Raw genomic sequence first — 19140 nt, 5'->3', positions numbered from 1 at the left:
TGAGGTTGGCCCAGGATCGGGCAGTGTTTTGTTCTGCTGTGCATAAAGTCTCTATGGGTTGGTATTGACTCGATGGCACCTAACAACAACATTCATTTAAACAATTATTGAGCATCTACTATGTTTATGGAAGTAAGATGAGGCCTCTACTCCTACAAAGATTTGAAACCTTGGAAATCCTATCAAGGGTCTCTATGAGTTGGAACTGACTTGATGATATTTAACAACAACATGGTTCTAGGAGCTCTAGGGTTCTGGTGTGGTGCTGTGGGCTGATGCGCTGATTGTAAAGGTGCTTTGAACCACAAGGTTGATGGTTCAAGCTCACCAGTCGCTTCTCGGAAAACCTATATAGAGTAGCTATGAGTTGAACAGATTCGATGGTACTTAACAACAAATAAAAACAAAGTGGCACAATGGTTAAGTTCTTAGTTGCTAACTGGAAGATCGGTGGTTCAAACCCACCAAACACTCAGACAGGAGGAAGATGTGGTAGTCTGCGTCTATAAAAATTTCTAACATTGGAAACCCTTTGGGGAAAGTTGTATTCTGCCCTGTAGGGTCGCAATGAGTTGGAATGGACTTTATGGGAATGGTTATTAATGATGTACCCTTCCTTCATGAAGCTAATTTAAAAAATAACTCATTAATCAAATAACACGCTGACAGTCGCTTAGAAGTTGTAATTGTTTTTTGATTTTTAAGTGTTATAAACACATAATCTTGTTAGGGGTGAAAAAGGAAAAGCTATAAGGTGTCGTCTGAGATTTGCAGTTAGGTATAAATTAGAAAAAGCTGTGGAAAGAGGGTTTTAGGTAGAGAAAACAGCACGTCCTGAGGATTTAGAAACTTTCATTTCATTCATTTGCTCTGAATATATTCATTGTATGGCAAAGCCTTCTGAAGCGCTGGCCAGGTTTTATTTTATTGCTCACTAACTGGCAATTTGTAATATTAATTGCTGTTGGATATTCAGCTGGTGTCTAATTAGGACAAACTCAAAACTTCAGATCCCCATCTAAATCGCAGTTTTCGAGTTGTCACCCGGCGTCTTTATGTAATACGTTCGCGTCATGACATAAGAACCTGGCCCTTCCCTCCTCCTACCGACCAATCCCACGTACTTTGGCCAATCCGAGTGCGTATCTCTAAGTTTGATACTTTCATCCGCCAATCGCAGCGTATCTTCCACCCACCAATGAAAGGCCACCGAGAGAAAGTTTCCCCCAGTCTGAGGGAATATCAATAGGGGAGCTATGGGAGGAATGGAAGCAACGGCTCTCGCGAGGATGTTCCCGGCGCTCCCCAATTCCCGAGGCGGGACGTCACGTGACACCGACTCGTCCAATTGGCGCGCGTTCTTCTGGGGTCGCCGCGGTTCCCGCCAAATACGAGCGCGGCGGCCGCGGCAACAGCGGCGCGGGCGGGAGGGCGAGCAGCAGCCGCCGCCTGAGGGGAGCCCGCGCCTCCGTTGCCGCCTCCGCCGCCTGAGGAGGGATCAAATTGCCCCCGGAACGATGCTGGAGGAGCCGGAGTGTGGGGCGCCGGGCGCTAGGGGAAGCGCCGCAGGTCGGTCCGGAACCGTGCTCGGGAGAAGGGGGGGGGTTACGGCGCGCGGCCCGTGAGGGCCAAGGCGGCGGTTGGGGGGTAACGGGCCTCCGGGGCCCGCGCTTGCACCTCCGCGCCGGGCGTTATGCCGGTGGGGCCGTTATCATCCCAAGCCAGACCTTGTGACCCACAGGGCGCCCTCTGACGTTATTGTTGCAGCCGCGACCATTACCCCCTCCCCCCCCGGCGCTTTTGCTCGGTTCGTCCCCCCAGGGCCCTTGTGGGTGATGGTTCCAAGAGGGGAGATAGTGCCAGGGAGGCGAAAGGGCCGGTGTTTGCAAGAACCTAGAGTGTTTGGGGCGCCTCTAAGCCTTGCAATGACCCTCTGGTCGGGGGGTGAAACTGAAGCCCGAGGTTACACGAACTCAGGGGCCTGGAACGGCTTTGGCTGCGGGCCCTGGACAAGGCTAATTAAGAGGCCAGGATGGTGGAGAGTGTCAATGAACTGGGGACCCTGGGATCTTGGTGCAGCCTGTGACCCAAAGTGAGCTGCCTTCAGCTCTTAGTATTGTTGAAGGCCATTTTTTGTTCTTTGTAACAGCACACAGTGGGGGAGTGGGGGCAAAGGGTGGGGTGGACTAAGGAAGACCAGATTGGCCTCTCCCACTCTTGACTCCTGCATTGGGTCCATAGCACCTGGCACAAGGCTTGCCCATAAACCTGTTTTAGTTGAATGAATTAAGTGCTGAAAGGGACATCAACTAGTGGAGTCCAGATCTTTCTCTGGAGTGGGGTGCCCTATGTTCTGTAGAGTGTTGAGCAGTATCCACTCACTGCCACAGCACCCCCCTCCCCATTGTCCTCAGGCATTGCCAAGTTTCCCTGGATCTGGGTTGGCACATCGCCCTGGGTGAGATGTTGGTGGTAAAAGATGCTTGATTAATATTGGAAAAATGGAATTCTCCATAGTACAGGGTTTGTTGACCTGGACACTAACATTTTGGACCACATCCTGCTCTTGGGGTGTTGGGGAAATGGGTACCATATAGGATGTTGATCACATCCCTGGCCTTCACCCATTTAATGTCAGTAGCACCCCCCCTCCCCAAGTTATGACGTATTGTCCCAGACACCACCACCCAGTGCACTCTGGGGGACAGAATCACCCTTTTTTCACCCATTTCCATAGATCGGTTTCATTATCTCTATTTGGGACCAAATCCTGGTGTGGTGCAAGGTCGGTTTGAACTGCAAGGTAGGTGATTCAAACTCAGTACCTGCTCCTTGAGAACCCCATACAGGGTGGCTATGAGTTGGAACCTACGGTACTTAACAACAACTTTGCTATGGGGGGCGATTCTGTGCACTGTAGGGTGTTGAGCAGCATCCCTGGCCTCTACCTACCTAATGTCAGTAGCATCCTCCTCCCCAAGTTTTGACAATAAATAGCTCCACATATTGTCAACTGTTTCTTTGCCCTCCCACACACACCTGAAGACCACTTTTACAGTGGCGTCTCCACTTTGGGGGTTTCTCAGTGATACACAATTGATACAAAGTCAGGAGGAGGACTGGCTGTCTTGAAGCTATAATTGCTTTTGTTGACCAATTAAGGATGCTAAAGAAGAAAAAATACCACCACCTCTGTACCCATGCTATAAAAGGAAAGGATGCTTTTAGTACCCAATCAACCAAAACCATAAAGAGCAGCTGGCATCTCTCCACACTCATGAATATTGGTTATGGGTGCGCCTTGCAGTGGCCTGGATTTCTAGATGGGTCTCTCTTTCTGACAAGATTGTTTTTAAACCCTGTCAATCGATCCCATTTGCTCTAAGCCAGTAAGAGGACTGGGAAGAAATCCCGTAGTTGGCCTGAAAATTGATTTCAGTGCCTAAAGATGATGTGTCTGCCCTTCAGTTGAGAGGGTGGGAAAATCCATGGTTTGTTTTGTTTTGTTTTGTTTGTTTTTGGTAACTAAGAATGTGAAGATGGTAATTGTCTTCATTCCTTTGGAAATGGGAACTTTCTGGAAGCCTGCTTTGCAGTGGGTGTGTGTGTGTATATATATATATATATATATTTTTTTTTTTTTTTTTAGCTGACATTTTTTAGAAAGCCCTAGTAGTCTGCCCTTAAAAGCTATTCACTCTTCCTTATTTTTCACAGAATGTATGTTGTTAGGTGCCATTGAATTGGCTCCAACTCATAGCAACCCTATACACCACAGAACTAAACACTGCCTAGTCCTGAGCCATCCTCAATTGTTGCTACGTTTGAGCCAGAATGTATGTTAAAGTGCCTTCAAGTCGGTTTTGACTCATAGCAACCCTGTGTAAGGTTTCCAAGGCTTTTAAAATCTTTATAGGAGCAGAAAGTCTCATCTTTCTGCCAAATGTATGTGGATGTTAAGTGCCATCAAGTTGGTTCCAACTCCAGTGATCCTGTATAGGGTTTCCAAGGAGTAGCTGGTGAGTTTGAACCACCAACCCTGGGGTTAGCAGTCCAGTGCTTATGAAATTGGGTTTTTCCTAGCCAGGTGAGAACTTATAAACAGAACTATTCAAAGTGACTTAGCTCGACACTTGGCTCTATTTTGGTTGTTTCTCCGTCAGTTTTGGTATTTTAGTTGCTTTTCTGGAGATTTTCTTGGTACAAGAAAATGTTCTCCCATATTAGCTCCTGATAGCACTTCATCTTGACCTGAGAAGATCAAAGTATCACCTTCATCAAATAATTTATAAAGAAAGTGAAGCCTCAAGTTTCCAGGTTGGGGTTGGGATGCAAAGGGGGATGGTTGAGGGTTAATTTTGACTTTTAGTGTCATTCAAGTCATTTCTGGCACATGATGACCCCACGGTGAAGGTGAGAATGATGAGTGTTTTGTCTTCACTCTCCTCGGCGCCCCCCTTCCCCCCCCAGTCAGATTTGCTCAGTTTCTCTACTCTGACTGCTTTCTGTGACTGCCAGTTTCTGAGCCAGGCGCTTCAGGGGAGGCGTGGGTTGTGTCTCCCTCCCTACTGTCATGGATTTCACATTCTGCTTGTTGTGTGTCAGATGTAATAAACACGACCATTTCAGCATCACAGGTACAGACAAGATACTGTGATACAGTGTTGAGGGCAGCAAGCTTTCTCCACTTTAACACTGTAATTTTGGGGGCTGGATCCTTCTCTGGGGTGGGGCCATCCTAGGCACTATAGTGTGTTGAGCAGCATCCCTGGTGGATCTCTTCCTACTCAATGTCAGTAGCACCTCCCCACAAGTTGTAACAACCACAATGTCCCCAGATGCCACCAAGTGTGGAGGGGCACGCCAAAGCACCCCCACTATAGAGCGACTCTGCATAATAGATTTTGTAAATGTATTTGCTGGCTGAATTGTTTCCAACATTTAATACCATCCTTTGCCACTTTTCTTCCACAGCCATGGATTGTAAAGACAGACCAGCTATTCCAGTCAAGAAGCTAATACAAGGTAACTGTCTGGGACTCGGGGGATGGGGGGATTATGCGAGCCCCGTGTTGTGACTGTTGATTGGAGGCTCATTTCTAGCCCTTATCTTCTCATTATGTTTTTAGTCCTTGAGCAAAAGGACTTGTTTGGACCCTCAGCAGAACTGAGGGACTGGAGAGGAAATCACAGTTGAATCTCAAGGTCGCCAGTTCAAGCCCACAAGCTGCTCCTTGGAAAACCCTATACAGAATCACTATGAGTCAGAACTGACTCAATGGTACTTAACAACAACAACTTAGAACAGAATGTTGGAGTGTTTTGTTACACTCATGTTCCCATAGGCACCTTGGTGGCCCAACGGTCACATGCTTAGTTGCTCCCCCAAAGGTTGGTGGTTCCACAAAAGAAAGCCCTGGTGATCTGCTCCCAAAAAGATCATAGCCTAAGAAATCCTCTAGGACAATACTGCTCTGTCATATGGAGTCGCACCCCACAACAACCATATCCCCTTTGGTGTCCAGCAACAAATCCCAAAGGTCATCGATTCTACAGTAGGCTTCGTTACTTTGACACTTGACACTGTGGGCCAGATCCTCTCTGTCCTAGGGAGCTGTCCTGAGTATCATAGGGGTTTTTACAGTATCCCTCACTGCCAGTAGTCTCCCTCCCACCCCCATTAATAAAGTCAACACAACCCAAAATGTCTCCAGCCATTGCTAGGAGTCGCCAGGGAGCCAGAGCTGCCCTGGAGTCCATTGCTCCATCAATATCATCTTCACGATGGCTAGGAGGTCAGAGCCCACCATCGTACGGTTTATGGGACGAGAAACGTCCTCAAAGGAAGAGTACCTCTATCACGAGTATAAAAAGGTTGTCATTTCTGATTTTCAAACTCAGTTATCTGGCCCCCCCAGCAATGTGTTGCCTCCTGGGGATGATCTGTAGCAGGTTTGGCATTGGCGGGAATTATGACAAGGACGGCTCTCTCCTGAGATTAATGTTTTAGGGACAGAACGGTAGGCCCCCACAGACATTGTGGCTTTATAAACCCATAAAGTACATGTAATCAAGAATAGACTGCTGTTTTATTTCTCTAAGTGAATTTTTTAAAAGCTCATGGGAGCTGTTTTGGTGTTTAAATCAACATGGGCTCTGGAAAGTTTGCGCCTCTGAATTGGCCTACTCCCTAATGTAACCACCTTGTATCTCCGCCTTGAGCATGAATGTTGGGGGATAGGTGTTTGTTCATAGCACAGGACTTTGTACATTTTTGCTTTATTTCTTCCGTAGCAGAGGCTGGGTTGAGGGGGACAGAAAGATGCGTTTTCCCATAGATACTGTTGTGGTAGCCCTGACTCCTAGTGACCCCATGTGTGTTAGTAGATCTGTGCTCCGTAAGGTTTTCAGTGGCTGATTTATTAAACTATGTCGCCAAGCCTTTATTCTAAGGCACCTCCGATCTTTTCCTTAGCAGCTGAGCACATGTGTCACTTTTCCTGCCCAGGGACTCCCATACGCAAAGGAATCTGTGTATTTTGCTCCTCAGAAACAGATGAATTTTCACCCATCAGGAGTAAATTGAACTTGAACTGGCTTTTAAACAGGTCAGAAAAAAGGGCTCTTGAAATTCTGACAGCATCCTCCCTAAAGCCTTGTTAGCCTTTGGTTTGCTTGCTTTCATTTCTAGTTGTTACGTGCCATCCAGTTCCTTTTGACTCATAGCAACCTGGTATGGAGTGGCTGCTGAGTTTGAACTAGTGGTTACATATCAGGCTGCGAACCTCACAGTCAGCAGTTCAAAACTACCAGCTGTTCCACAGGAGAAAAGGCTTTCTGTTCCCGTTAAGATTTACAGTCTCGGAAACCCTGTACAGGGTCGCTATGGGTCGGAACTGACTCCACACCACTACCACCACCACCACCTTGTGGTTCAAACCACCCTTGCGATCCTGTGTTTATCCTCCAGCTCCACACCATTTGAATTAGGATGTTGACAAAGTACACAATGAGAGGATGGCGCCTCTTTAAACTTTTCAGAAAGTTTGTGCCCAGAGTCCAACAGACCCATGCTTTTCCAGCCTCTGGAACATGGTGGCACTCATTTGTTGCTGTCTTTTGTTGTGGATGTTGGGTGCTGTGAAGCCGATTTGGATTCAGATACCCCATGGGACCAAGTAGAAGTGCCCCAATGCAGCCAGTCTCCTAGGGTGTCATTGTTAAGGAAGCAGATCACTAGCTCTTTAGCAGCCGAGCACTTAACCTGTTTTTACACATTATTCATGTTTTTACACCTTTGCTAAAAACTTGGCCTCCTTCCCTTTCTTTTAGCTCGCCTTCCTTTCAAGCGCCTGAGTCTTGTCCCCAAGGAAAAAGCAGATGACGGCTCGGACGACGGGAAAGGCCCTCAAAGCGCTTCTGTACAGAGTAAAGCCCCTGATCTGGAAACCTCCTTGGACAGCACAGAGAACGATGGCCATGAAGGGTCGGATGCCGACTTTAGACCAAAACTTGTGAATGGGAAGGGTCCCTTAGATAACTTTGTAAGAAGACCCCAAAGTCACCCTGGCAAGGTCCCAGTTCTGATTGACCTGACAGAGGACTCCGATGACCACTCGGAACACCATTCTGAAGCCCCTTCCCTCCAGGAGGCTATCAATGGGGTTGAAGAGGAAGATGAAGGTCAGGTGGGCCTCTTGGAGGCCAGCCAGGATGACAAGGTGGCATCTCCAGAGGGGACCCTTCCCGACCTTCTCTGCCACCTGGACAACCGTTCTGGCTCAGCAGACACAGAGAGACCCGGAGACACACAGACAGGCTCACCAGAGGGCTGCCCTGAACTGACAGGTGGTCGGAGCCTGTGCTCCCTGAGGGAACAGCCGGGCTGGAGAAGGGCGGGAGACATCCTGTTCCAAGGGAAGGTACCTGTGGTGGTCTTACAGAATATCCTGGCGATAAGATCTCCTCAGGTCAAGTCTTTCCAGATGGCAGAATTGAATGAGAGCTTAGCCTGGGAGAGCGAGGGCCTGGGCTCTTGTCCCAAAGAAGACTCTATTCTCAGCCATTCGTCCCTGAACTCCTCCCCATCGACCAGCTCACCAGAGGGCCAGTCTGCTTCTGGAAGACAGCGTGGCAGTGGCAGTGGCAGTGGCAGCCCCTCCCCTGCCCCCACTCCGACCCGCAGAGTGAGTATTATTCCTGGCCCTGCCAATCACTTCCCACACAATGGTTTGTGGTGCCAAAAACAAGGGCTTGTAACTTCTGTAGCAGACTGTTCCCATTGTAGATATGACCACTTAGGCAGACATCGTGACAGGTCGGGTGTCTGAGGTGAACAGCTGCTGTTGACATTTTGGTGACCTTGCTAACACGTGTTAGCACTTCATTAGTGGTTCTACTTAACTTCGTAGATTCCGTGGGTAATGGTGAAACTGATGAGCCCCTTCTCTTGGGTTTTCGCTTCAGCAGCTCCACTCCTTGTTACAACACTAATTGTCAGGGCATTGCTGTTAAAGAGTCACTAAGCATGGAAGTGACAATGAACTCACAAAAGAATAGGTATTCTGTAGAATTTAGCTCTTGTTACCTTGGCCAGCCATGTGATAAACTCCCCTAGAGTGACCAGAACCCGGTCAAGGGGACTACAGCAGCATTTTCAAGGGTCCCAGAGAACTGCAATGACTGTCTCTCTGTTACTGATTTCTGATCCGCACAATAGTGGCCTCTGTTCTCGCCCACCCTTGTAACTTGTTGTTTGGTCAGTTCCAGCTGGCGGAGGCCCCTTCTGTCACACAGTAGATCCTGCCCCAGTAGGACCATCTTCGTTGTCATCATAACAGAAACAGATTGCCAGACCTGTTCTTTTGTAGTGCCATTGGATGGATTAGAACTGCCAATGTTTAGAACCATTCACGCCATCTACTGGCCTTGGTGGAGAAAACTGATCATAGACTCCAAGGTGTGTGTGCGCCTGTGGTTTGGGTTTTGTGCCACTTGTTCATGTTCACCTTGGCTTTGATAAAAGACTGGATCCTGAGTAGGACCAGATTCTCTCTACTGTGTCTGTTTAATATCACCATCAAACATCAGCGTTGTTGTTGGTAGGTGTCATTCAGTTGGATCTGCTGTATAGCGGGGCCTGTGCACAGCGTCCTCATAATTGTAACATTTGAGCCCACAGCAGCTGCCACTGTGTCTTGGGAGTCTTTTCGCTGACCATCCACTTTCCCTAGCACGATGTCCTCTAAGGACGTCCTCTCTAAGGAGAGACGAAGTCACTCTCCTCCCTTCTAAGGAGCATGCTGGCTGTACTTCTTCCAGCACAGATTGGTTTGTTCTGGGTACTTTCAGTATAATTCAAATGCATCGATTCTTTTCCAGTCTTGCTTATTCATTGTCCAACTTTCGCATGGATATGAAGTGATTGAAGACGGCATGGCTAGGGTCAGGCACACTTTAGTCCTCAAACTGGCATCTTTGCTCTTGAACACTTACGAGGTCTTAGGCAGCAGATTCGTTTGATTTCATGACTGTTGCTTCCATGAGTATTGATTATGGATCCAAGCAAATTGAAGTACTTCACAACTTGAATCTTCTCCATTTATTGGGAAGTTATTTATTGGTCCTGTGATGAGGATTTTTGTTTCCTTTACAATGAGGTGGAATCCATTCTGAAGGCTGTTGTGGTCTTTGATCTTCATCAGTAAGTATTTCAAGTCCTCTTTACTTTCAGCAAGCAAGGTTGAATTATTTGCCTATCACAGGTTGTTCATGAGTCTTCCTCCAATCCTGTTGTCATATTCTTCATACAATTCAGCTTGGATTATTTGCTCAACATGCAGATTAAATAAGTATGATGTAAGGATACAACCCTGGTGCACACCTTTCCCAATTTTAAACTCCTTGTATCCCCTTGTTCTTTTTGAATGACTGCCTCTTGCTCTATGTATAGCTTCCTCATAAACACAATGAAGTGTTCTGAAATAATACTTCACAATGTTATCCATACTTTATGATCCACACAGTTGACTGCCTTTGCATAGTCATTAAAGCACAAGTAAACATCTTTTTGATATTCTCTTCTTTCAACCAAAGTCCATCTGAGGTTAGCAATGATCTCTCTTTCCATATCTTCTTCTGAATAGGCTTGAATTTCTTACAGTTCCTTGTCAATGTATTGCTACAACCGTTTTTGAACCATCTTCAGCAAAATTTTACTTGCGTATGTGATATTAACCATCTTAAATGATTTCCACATTCTGCTGGGCCACCTTTGGAATGAGCACAAATATGGATCTCTTCTAATCGGTTGAACAGGTAGGTGTCATCCAAATTTCTTGACATAGACAAGTGAGCGCCTCCAGTGTTTTTTCAGTTTGTTGAAACATTTACATTTGTATCCCGTCAATAACGGGAGCCTTGTTTTTCACCAATGCCTTCAGTGCTACTTGGATTTTTTCCTTCAGTACCATTGGTTCTATTCCCGTGATGTATGGCAGCCAGTCACCATTGACAACAGGCAAAATACACATTTCCATTCCCCTCCCCCAACTGTTAAGAATATACACAGCAAAGCTCAGAAGTTTAATAGTTTGTATGTGTACAGTTGAATGAGGTTGATAGCATTCCCTGAGTTGTGTGGTCATCTCCCCTCCCTTACTGGTTCTTCCCCCCCACCCATGAACATAAACTTACTACCCTTAAGGAGCTCTGGTAACGTAGTAGTTATGAGTCCGGCTGCTAACCTCAAGGTCAGCAGTTCCACAGGAGAAAGATGAGGCTTTCTGCTCTCGTAAAGATTTAGAGCCTTGGAAACTTTATACAGGGTCACTGTGGGTCGGAACCGACTCAACAGCACTTCACAACAATAATAATAAGGGTTCTCCTAACTGATCTCTTCAGTTGCTGTTGGCCATTTGATCCCATAGAGAGAGTTCTGCAAAAAGCATAATGTTCAAGGCAAAGACTTTTTACTAGTTAAGCTAAACTATCGATTGGTTTGAAGAAGACTGTAGAGCATGCTTTTGGTGTAAGGTTTAAAGTTGATTTCAGGGGTTCATCCAGCCTCCTTGGCTCCAGAAAGCCTGGGTCCATAAGAATTTGAATTTGAAACCATAAGAATGGTTCTGCATTTCTTCCCCTTTGAACAGGAATCCTTCCTCTGTGGAATCTGACAGTAGCCAGGCTCCATCTAGTTCTGATCATAGGCTCGCTGAGGCTGTGACGCATGTGGGCGGTTCATCCTGTGGACCAGTGGCTTCGAGTCCCATTACGTTTTAGGGGTGTTACATTTTTCAGTTTCTTTTATTAGCTCTGTAGTTCATGGGTCAGGAGGAAGAACTCTAAAGGTGCCCTGGTGATATAACAATGAAATGCTCTGCTATTAACTGAGATGGTGGTGTTTGAAAGTCTTCCCCCACCCGCTCCTTGCAGTGGCTCTGTGGGAGAAAGACCTGACCACTGTTTCTGTAAAGATGACAGCCTGAAAAACCCTTGTGGAGCACTGCTCCTCCGTCACGTGGGGTTGCTATGAGTCAGAATTGTCTCCAGCACCCACCACCTAACACTTCTCCTGTCCTGGGGCCCGAGTTTCTCCTTCCTGTTGCTTTGGAGAATATAATTTGATCTGCCATTTACCTCTTCCACCTGCCCTTCTTTCCAGATTGTAGGTGGAAACTTTTTGGCTTTTTTAGTATCAGTGTAGCGTGTGGCTTCTCTGTGTTAGGGCTTACACTTCTATAGTCAAATCGCCATCATTTGGAACCCTGTGTCTCTGTTGGTGGTGTTTTTGTGTGCCTGGCAGCCACGCAGGAAGGAGCTTGTTAAAATGCAGATCACGAGGATGCCTCCCTCGAAGGGATGCTAGTATATTCAGGGCACGCTTTCCTTCTTACAGAAATTGCTCCGAGAGGACTGGAGTGAGGAACTCCCTTTTTTGAGGGGTCATTTGAACAGCAAAAGATTTCAACAGTTGAGCTTCTTCCCCTTTGGGATGGAAATGGTTTTCAAGCTTATTTGCAGTTAGTAACTTAGATTGTTAATGTTGACGGCTCAAGATTATGATTCCATAAATGGTCACCATACTACAGTTGTGTTACTGGGATTTTTGGCTTGTCTCTGCACCACATGACCCCAGACTGCTGGTGTTGGGGGCCAGAGAGTTGATGCTGACTCAAAGCAATCCCGTGTGACAGACAGCGTGCGACTGCCTCATAGGGTTTGCTCGGTGGTCAGCTTTGCCAAGAGCAGATCAGTCTTTCTCTCGAGGAGCCACTGGGGGTTCGTCACCAGCCTTTGGGTTGGCAACAGAGTGTTCCACCATAGAGTCACCAGGGCTCATTAATCTAAGTTACGAGTATTGTGCAAGTGTGAAATTCTCCATGTTTAAAGCAGCGTCATAAAATGTCAACGGCCCCTGTGGCTCCAGCCCTGGCTGCGTTACTGTCAGCGGCAGGTTTCTGTGTCATGTGTAGGAGATTGTGTCTTTCAGTGAGGGTCTCAGCTGTTTTTCACTTTGGTATGGAAACATACGTCTTGTAATGGCTGCCTTGTCCTTGTCACTTAGCTTCCTCAAAACCCACTGCCATTAAGTCATTCCTGACTCATAGTGACTCTGTGTAGTGTTTCCGAGGCTGTAAATCTTTACGAGAACAGAAAGTCTCATCTTTCTCCCGTGGAGTGGCTGGTGGGCTTGAACTGCCCACGTTGTGCTTAGCAGTCCAGTGTTTATTCCCCAGTGTCAAAGGTCCCCTTGGTTCTCAAAGAGGAGAATCAGCTTTAGCCCAAAGCTGATCCCTACAAGGTAGAGGTCAGCCCCATCCCACCATCTTACCTTTTCTGGCCCTAGTCATTCTCCGAGCAGAACTCTTTCTCCACTGGTTTGAGAATTCGTTGCAATGGCCACAGGCCATCTCACAAGATGCTGAGGTTTATTAAGAAGTCCTTGGCTACCGAAGCCCTGGTGGTGCAGTGGTTAAAGAGCTTTACTGCTAACTGGAAGGTCACCAGCTGCTCCGTGGCAGAAAGATGTAGCTCTCTGCTCGTGTAGAGCTGCGCAGCCTGGGAAACTTCTGGGTCAGCTCTGCTCGGCCTACAGGGTTGCTGAGTCAGGCGCTGCTCCATGACGGCATTGGGTTTGGTTTGGGATTAACAGGCTGCAATTGGGGATCAGGAATAGCTTGGATCCCATTGGTCCATCGGGACGACTCCCAACAGCTCTGGGCTCCTCCTCAGCTGTGTGCGCAGGTGGGACCTTCCACTCAGGCCTGCTGCCATCAGCTCTGAGCTGTCGTCGCTCCGAATCCAGCGCCTTGCCATCTTCAGTGTTAACCCCTCCAGTCTCTCTGGGTCTCCCTCAAAAGCTCTGTAGGGTTGGCTGCTTATAGAAGCAAATCACTCCATCCCATTGGGTGACCTTACATACCCTGTTTGCGTAGGGGTGCTGTAAGATAAGCTCTGGACTGTTAACTGCAAGTTGGTGTTTCAAACCCATAGCCACTCCTTAGAAACCTTATACAAGAGTCACAGGAGTTGGAACTGACTAGATAGCACTTAACAGCTACGATTTGCATAGTAGACTGACCTAGATTTATACACCTCATTTGCATAGTAAACTGCCTAATTCCTTTGCAAGATTGTGTATGTGTGTGTATATGTGTGTGTGTGTGCACGTGTGTGCGTGCACTGTCGAGTCGGTTCCGACTCACAGCAACCCTGAATAGGATTTCCAAGGAGTTGCTGGTGGGTTTGAACCACTTGTTAAGTGCTGTTGAGTTAGTTCCAACTCAGGTGTCCCTGTATAGGGCTTCAGAGGAGCCACTGGTGGGTTTGAACTGCTGATTTTGCAGTTAACAGTCCAGTGCTTATCCTGCAGGGTCATACCAGGCCTCTTGGTGCCCAGCTGATCATCTTGGCAGAACTACTGACCTAAAGGCCAGGTATAGAGAAACTTGTGGCCAGCGTCCATGGCTCTGGTCTCTGGCCTTTACAGAGGACAGCTGTGGTGAACATCCCTGTCTGTGCCTCTTTGGGGCACACGCATGCATCCCTGCAGGCCAATGTAGTTGGACCAATTTTGCCTTTCTCTCTTCCTCTCTGCCCACAGCAGCCCTTTCCTCAGCTCTGCTGCTGTGTGTGTGTCAGCTGCAAGCTTAGCAGTTAGATATCCTCACACATAACAGCCAAATCCCTGGCTGGCGCTTATGGTTGGCATATTCTGCCACTAAATCACAAGGTTGGCAGTTCAAGTCTACATAGAGGCACTTTGGAAGAAAGTCCTGATCTGTTGAAAAAGTTAGCCTTTGAAAGTCTTGTGGAGCCCAGTTCTCCCTGACACATGTGGTGTCTTCATGAGTCAGAGTTGGCTCAGTAGCAACTTTTCATGTATAAAATCAGAGTAAATAAGCTCTGAGCAGATCCCCGTGAAAAAACTGCAGGAATTTTAACTGCCTGACTTTTTTTTAATAGTTGATATTTGGTTACTAGCTTCCTTCTGGGATCCTTGGGTGTGTCTTTGACTGAGGTCATCATTTGTCCCAGCTCCAGATAGGCAAAATGTGGCTGTGCGGCATAGGGACTTGAAGAGTTACGATTTTATAAGCATTTGGGCCATTTGTCAAAGAAGGTAAAATTATATCAGAGCAGTAAAGTCCATGTAAGGAGCCCTGGGGGGCAATGGTGAGTGTCAGTTTGTCATATTGTGGTGGCTTGCGTGTTGCTCTGAATGCTGAAAGATATGCCACTGGTATTTTGAGTGTCGGCAGGATCACCCGTGGTGGACAGGTGTCAGCTGAGCTTGCAGATCAAGACAGACTAGGACTCCTGGGGTGGGGTTGTGTGATAAGCACTGGATTGTGGACCACAAGGCTGGTGGTTCAACCCACCGGACACTCCCTGTAAACCCTGTGCAGGGTTGCTGTGAGTCACAATCTACGACACGTAACGACGACAAAGGAAAAGACACGAAAACTACTTTCAAATGTTTAGCCACTAGAAACCTTTTAATAGCAGTGAAACGCTGTCCGATAGCACCTGAATACTGAAACATGATGACACGTACCAGAATGTTGTCAGATAGAGTGCTGGAAGATGAACCCTCAGGCTGGAAGGCACTCAAAATGCAACTGGGGAAAAGCTGCCTCCTCAAAGTTGAGTTGACCATGATGACAGGATGGAGTAAAACTTTCAGCACCTTTATTTCCTGATGGAACCCAACTCAAAATGAGGAGAAACCCCTATCTACAGCCATTCACAGTAGCAGCAGCAATGCACTCAAGCACAGCAGTGGTGAGTGAGGAGGACGGAGGACCAGGCAGTGTTTTGTTGTGTTGTGCACCGGGTCACTATGGATCGGAAATGACTTGACCACAACCTAACCACAGCAGCAGTAGTAAAGCAATAGAACTGGGAGTTTTGCATGAAATTGGAATTGCTGTGGCTGCTGGGTGTTATGAAACTGTCAACTGTGGGATTCCTGGACTCAGAACAGAGGGCTGGGGGGCAGTGTAGAATTCCGCTGCTGCAGCTGGAATCCAAGAACAAGTCTGAACAAGAATGTGGGTTTTATTCCCTCCAGTCCCTCCTGATGCCATCGTCTGCCTGCACAAAAGCCTCTGACCGACTGCTGGACACTGCTGCAGCGGGTGGGTGCAGTCCAGGCGCCTGGTCAGCTGTCTCAGCACGGCTCTGGGGTCTGGCTTTGCCCCATCTCACGGGTGTTGGGCTTCCTTCCCTGCCCACACTGGGAACCCAGGTGTTCTCACTACACAATACTTGCCCCTTCCTGAGTGGACGGACACCTGAGTTCAGAGAGAAGAGGCTGGGCTCCCAGGGAGAAAGTGGACGGACACCTGAGTTCAGAGAGAAGAGGCTGGGCTCCCAGGGAGAAGGACATCCCCTTGAGCTTCGTTAGTCTCTACTGTTGTTTGTTATAAGTCATTTATCTTTGTTGTTGAGAATATACACAGCAAAACACGGGTTCAATGGTTTCTAGGTCCAATTCAGTGGCACTGGGTATTTATATTCTTCCAGCTGTGCAGCCATTCTCCCTCCTCTTCCTCTCCATTCCTCCGCCTTTCACATGAGCTCACTGCTCCCTCGGCTTCCTCTCTGACCTTTGGAGTTGCTCTTGTCAACTTGTCCCCATTGAGCACAGTGCTGACATTCTTTACTGGTGAAGCGAGACTGGTTGGATTTAAAGAAGACTTCAGTAGCTATTTTTGATTTGAGGTTTAAAGATGATCTTAGGGCAGCAGTTTCAGGGAATCATCTAGCCTCCGTGGTTTTAGAAAGTCTGGATCCTGTGAGATTTTGATTCTGTTCCGCATTTTCCCCTTTTTGATCAGGATTCTTCAAGGGGATCCCTGATTAAAATATTTAGTTATGGTGGCCAGCCGCTCCCCAGTTCTGGTCTCTTGGCAAAGGCAGTTGTTCAGAGAGGCAATTAGCCACACATTCCATTTCTTCTCCAGTTCCTGACTCCTCCTGCCTCTGTTGCTCCAGGCCAAGAGAGATCAGTTGTTAAGCCTTGGATGGCCGCTTACCAGCGTTTTAGACCCCAGGCACTTCTCTACAAAGTAGAAGGTAGAACAGAAGCATTAAACATGAAACAAGCACTAAACTTGTAATCAGACCAGTTAACTGGGATGGCCTAAGAAACTGGGACTCTAATGCCCCAGACTAAGGCAGCCAATCCCGGAAGGAGGCTTGTGTCTGAACAGCAGCCGCCTCAGCAGCGGGCCCTGTTTTTTGGTCCTTGTCACTCGATCACGGCTCTGTTTAAGTCTACTTTTTATAGGAAGTTACAATGTACGGACAGCAGTCATCGCCTGTGCAGCTCTCTGCTGCAGCAGTGTGATGGTGCTATCACCACTAACGGGGGCTCTCCGGGGCTCCACAAGCAGTCTGTGGCTGGTTTGCTGAGCAGTTCGTGGAAATGGGCTTTTGATTTTTTTTTTTTTTTTTCCAACTCCACATCAGTCTCTCTTCTCCCCCCCTGTGTCTGGCATGTTGGTTGCAACTCCTGGCAACCCCTTGTGTGCAGAGTAGAACTGTGCAGGGTCTTCACAGCTGGGGCTACTGTGCCTACATGATGGATCTTTCTATTCCGTTCCAAGGTGCCTGTGCATGGGTTGGAACTGCTAGCCTTGGCCTTGTAGTTGAGCACTTAGCTGTGTATGCAGTGCCTCACCCCACCCCCTCTTTTCCACCTCTAAGTCTAAGACAGACCAGGACAGATCAAAGAGTTCTTTATCTACTTCCTGTTGGTCTTTAGCCTACAGACTTTGGTTTGCAGAGTCTGGTAGCGTAATGGTTATGAATCGGGCTGCAAACTGCAAGGTCAGCAGTTCGAAACTACCAGCTGCTCTGTGGGAGAAAGATGAGGCTTTCTGCTCCCGTAAAGATTTACAGCCTCAGAAACCCTGTACAGGGTCGTTATGAGTCGGAACCGACTCCACGGCACATAACAACAACAACAACAACTACTCCTGCACTCAGAAACCCCTTTCCCTTAGTGCCACTGTGCGGCAGAGTGGACTCAGTGACAGCGGGTGTGATAGGGTGTGCTCTGGAAAGAGCAGTAGCTGGGATTCCTGTCCCCTAGTTGTTAAGGGCCGTCGAGTCGCTTCCAACCCACAGCGTACCTGTACAGGGTTTCCGAGGCTGTAAATCTTTCTGGAATAAGAAAGCCTCATCTTTCTCCCGTGGAGCAGCTGGTAGTTTCGAATGCTGACCTTGAGGTTTGCAGTCCGATTCTTAACCCCTACGCTACCAGAGATCCCTAGTAGGATCCCGTAGAATGGCCAATGGATCCAACTGGGGTCCCCGAATAACTTGGTAATGCCTACTGGCCTGGGCTGTTTACAGTGTAGCAATGAGGAATATTGTTCAGGAACGTGGGGCCTAGAGACCAGTTTGCCATCCTGGGAGAGGGGCCTCCTTTCCTGAGCTCTCACTGTGCATTCTGGAAAAGCAGACCTTGCAGATGGGCTCCCCACAGGGATAGTAGCGCGTCAGCATGCTGTGTTTGATTTATAGGGTGTTTGTTATTTTAATATCTGAAAAATAACCCACATTTTCTAATAGCAGCTTTTCTATAGTCCTGTCATGGGTCTGCCCCCAGGGCCAGGACAGTTGCTTCCTGTGTGGTTGTCTACTGCAACAATGAGGCTCCTACCTCATCCTCAGGATCCGCTTGTGGATCGGATTGTTGCAATCTATAGTTTTCATTGGCTGGCTTTTGGAAGTTGGCCTTTCTTCCTTCGTCTGTCCACCCTGGGTGACCCTGCTGGATTTGAGATACCCGTGGCCTAGCTTTCAGCCTCACAGCAACACACAAGCACTGCACCCTGGCAGACACATGTACAGATGGTGGGTGGAGGTGCCCTCTAGCTTTCTGCCAATCCGCCCACTCCCTGGAGTCAGCCTGGTGCCTCAGCTAGCTGCTCCTTGGTTTTATTTTCGAGCTTATCTGTTTTTTTTCCTGTGTTCCACCCACTTCATTCTTTCTTGTTATCTGCCTCCTTGTCTCCCCTCCCCTCCCCAGAGACCCATACATGCACATTGATTTGAGTTTGTGACCCCCCTCCCCACACTGGACAGTCTGGTCCTGACCTGGAAGTTGGTCACCTAGAAAGGTGTTTTTGTTTTTTGTTTTCTTGTTTTGCAAAGATAAGAATAGTAATGGTGTGGGGCAATCCTTCTCTGCCTCACTCCCCCTGAGGAATGTCTGATCCAGTTCCCACATTAACCTGGTTGGAGTGAGCCATGCTTAGCAATCATTGTCTTTCATTTCAGGTCACCAAGAAGTGCGTCAAAGGATCTACAGAGAAGAACCAGATCCGACTGCAAAGAGTAAGACATTAGCCTGAAGTAGGCAGGTAGCTCACCGGGCTTGCTGCATTAGACATGTGCAGAACCCTTTGTGCTTCCCTGGCCAGTGTGGCCCTCTCCCCTGCCGTCCTGGGGCTTTGATTCTTGCTACTGAACCCTGAGGCCTTTTCTGTGCCTCTGTTGTTATCGCCAGTACTCCCAAAGCAGAGCCAGTGCAGTTGACTCGATTGGACTCATAGTGAGCCGAGGAGGACCGAGTCCAACTGCAGCTCCTTAGGGTACCTGAGACTCCATCTTTACAGGAGCAGA

The 19140-nt window shown here is 47.8% G+C and overlaps 1 protein-coding gene across 1 annotated transcript in view; it reads left to right on the top strand.

Annotated features, from left to right (window-relative positions):
- Positions 1-1517: 1517 nt before the first annotated feature.
- Positions 1518-19140, top strand: part of CHAF1A (chromatin assembly factor 1, subunit A (p150)) — a 28569-nt gene continuing 10946 nt past the window's right edge. The window contains exons 1-4 of the mRNA XM_006869033.1: positions 1518-1569; positions 4975-5025; positions 7333-8186; positions 18796-18852. Of these exons, the coding sequence (XP_006869095.1) occupies positions 1518-1569; positions 4975-5025; positions 7333-8186; positions 18796-18852 (1014 nt within the window). The remainder of the gene's footprint in view (positions 1570-4974; positions 5026-7332; positions 8187-18795; positions 18853-19140) is intronic.

Source organism: Chrysochloris asiatica, unplaced genomic scaffold (assembly GCF_000296735.1).
Source record: "Chrysochloris asiatica unplaced genomic scaffold, ChrAsi1.0 scaffold00125, whole genome shotgun sequence".
Lineage (NCBI taxonomy): Eukaryota > Metazoa > Chordata > Mammalia > Afrosoricida > Chrysochloridae > Chrysochloris > Chrysochloris asiatica.
This window is presented reverse-complemented; position numbering and strand designations above follow the sequence as displayed.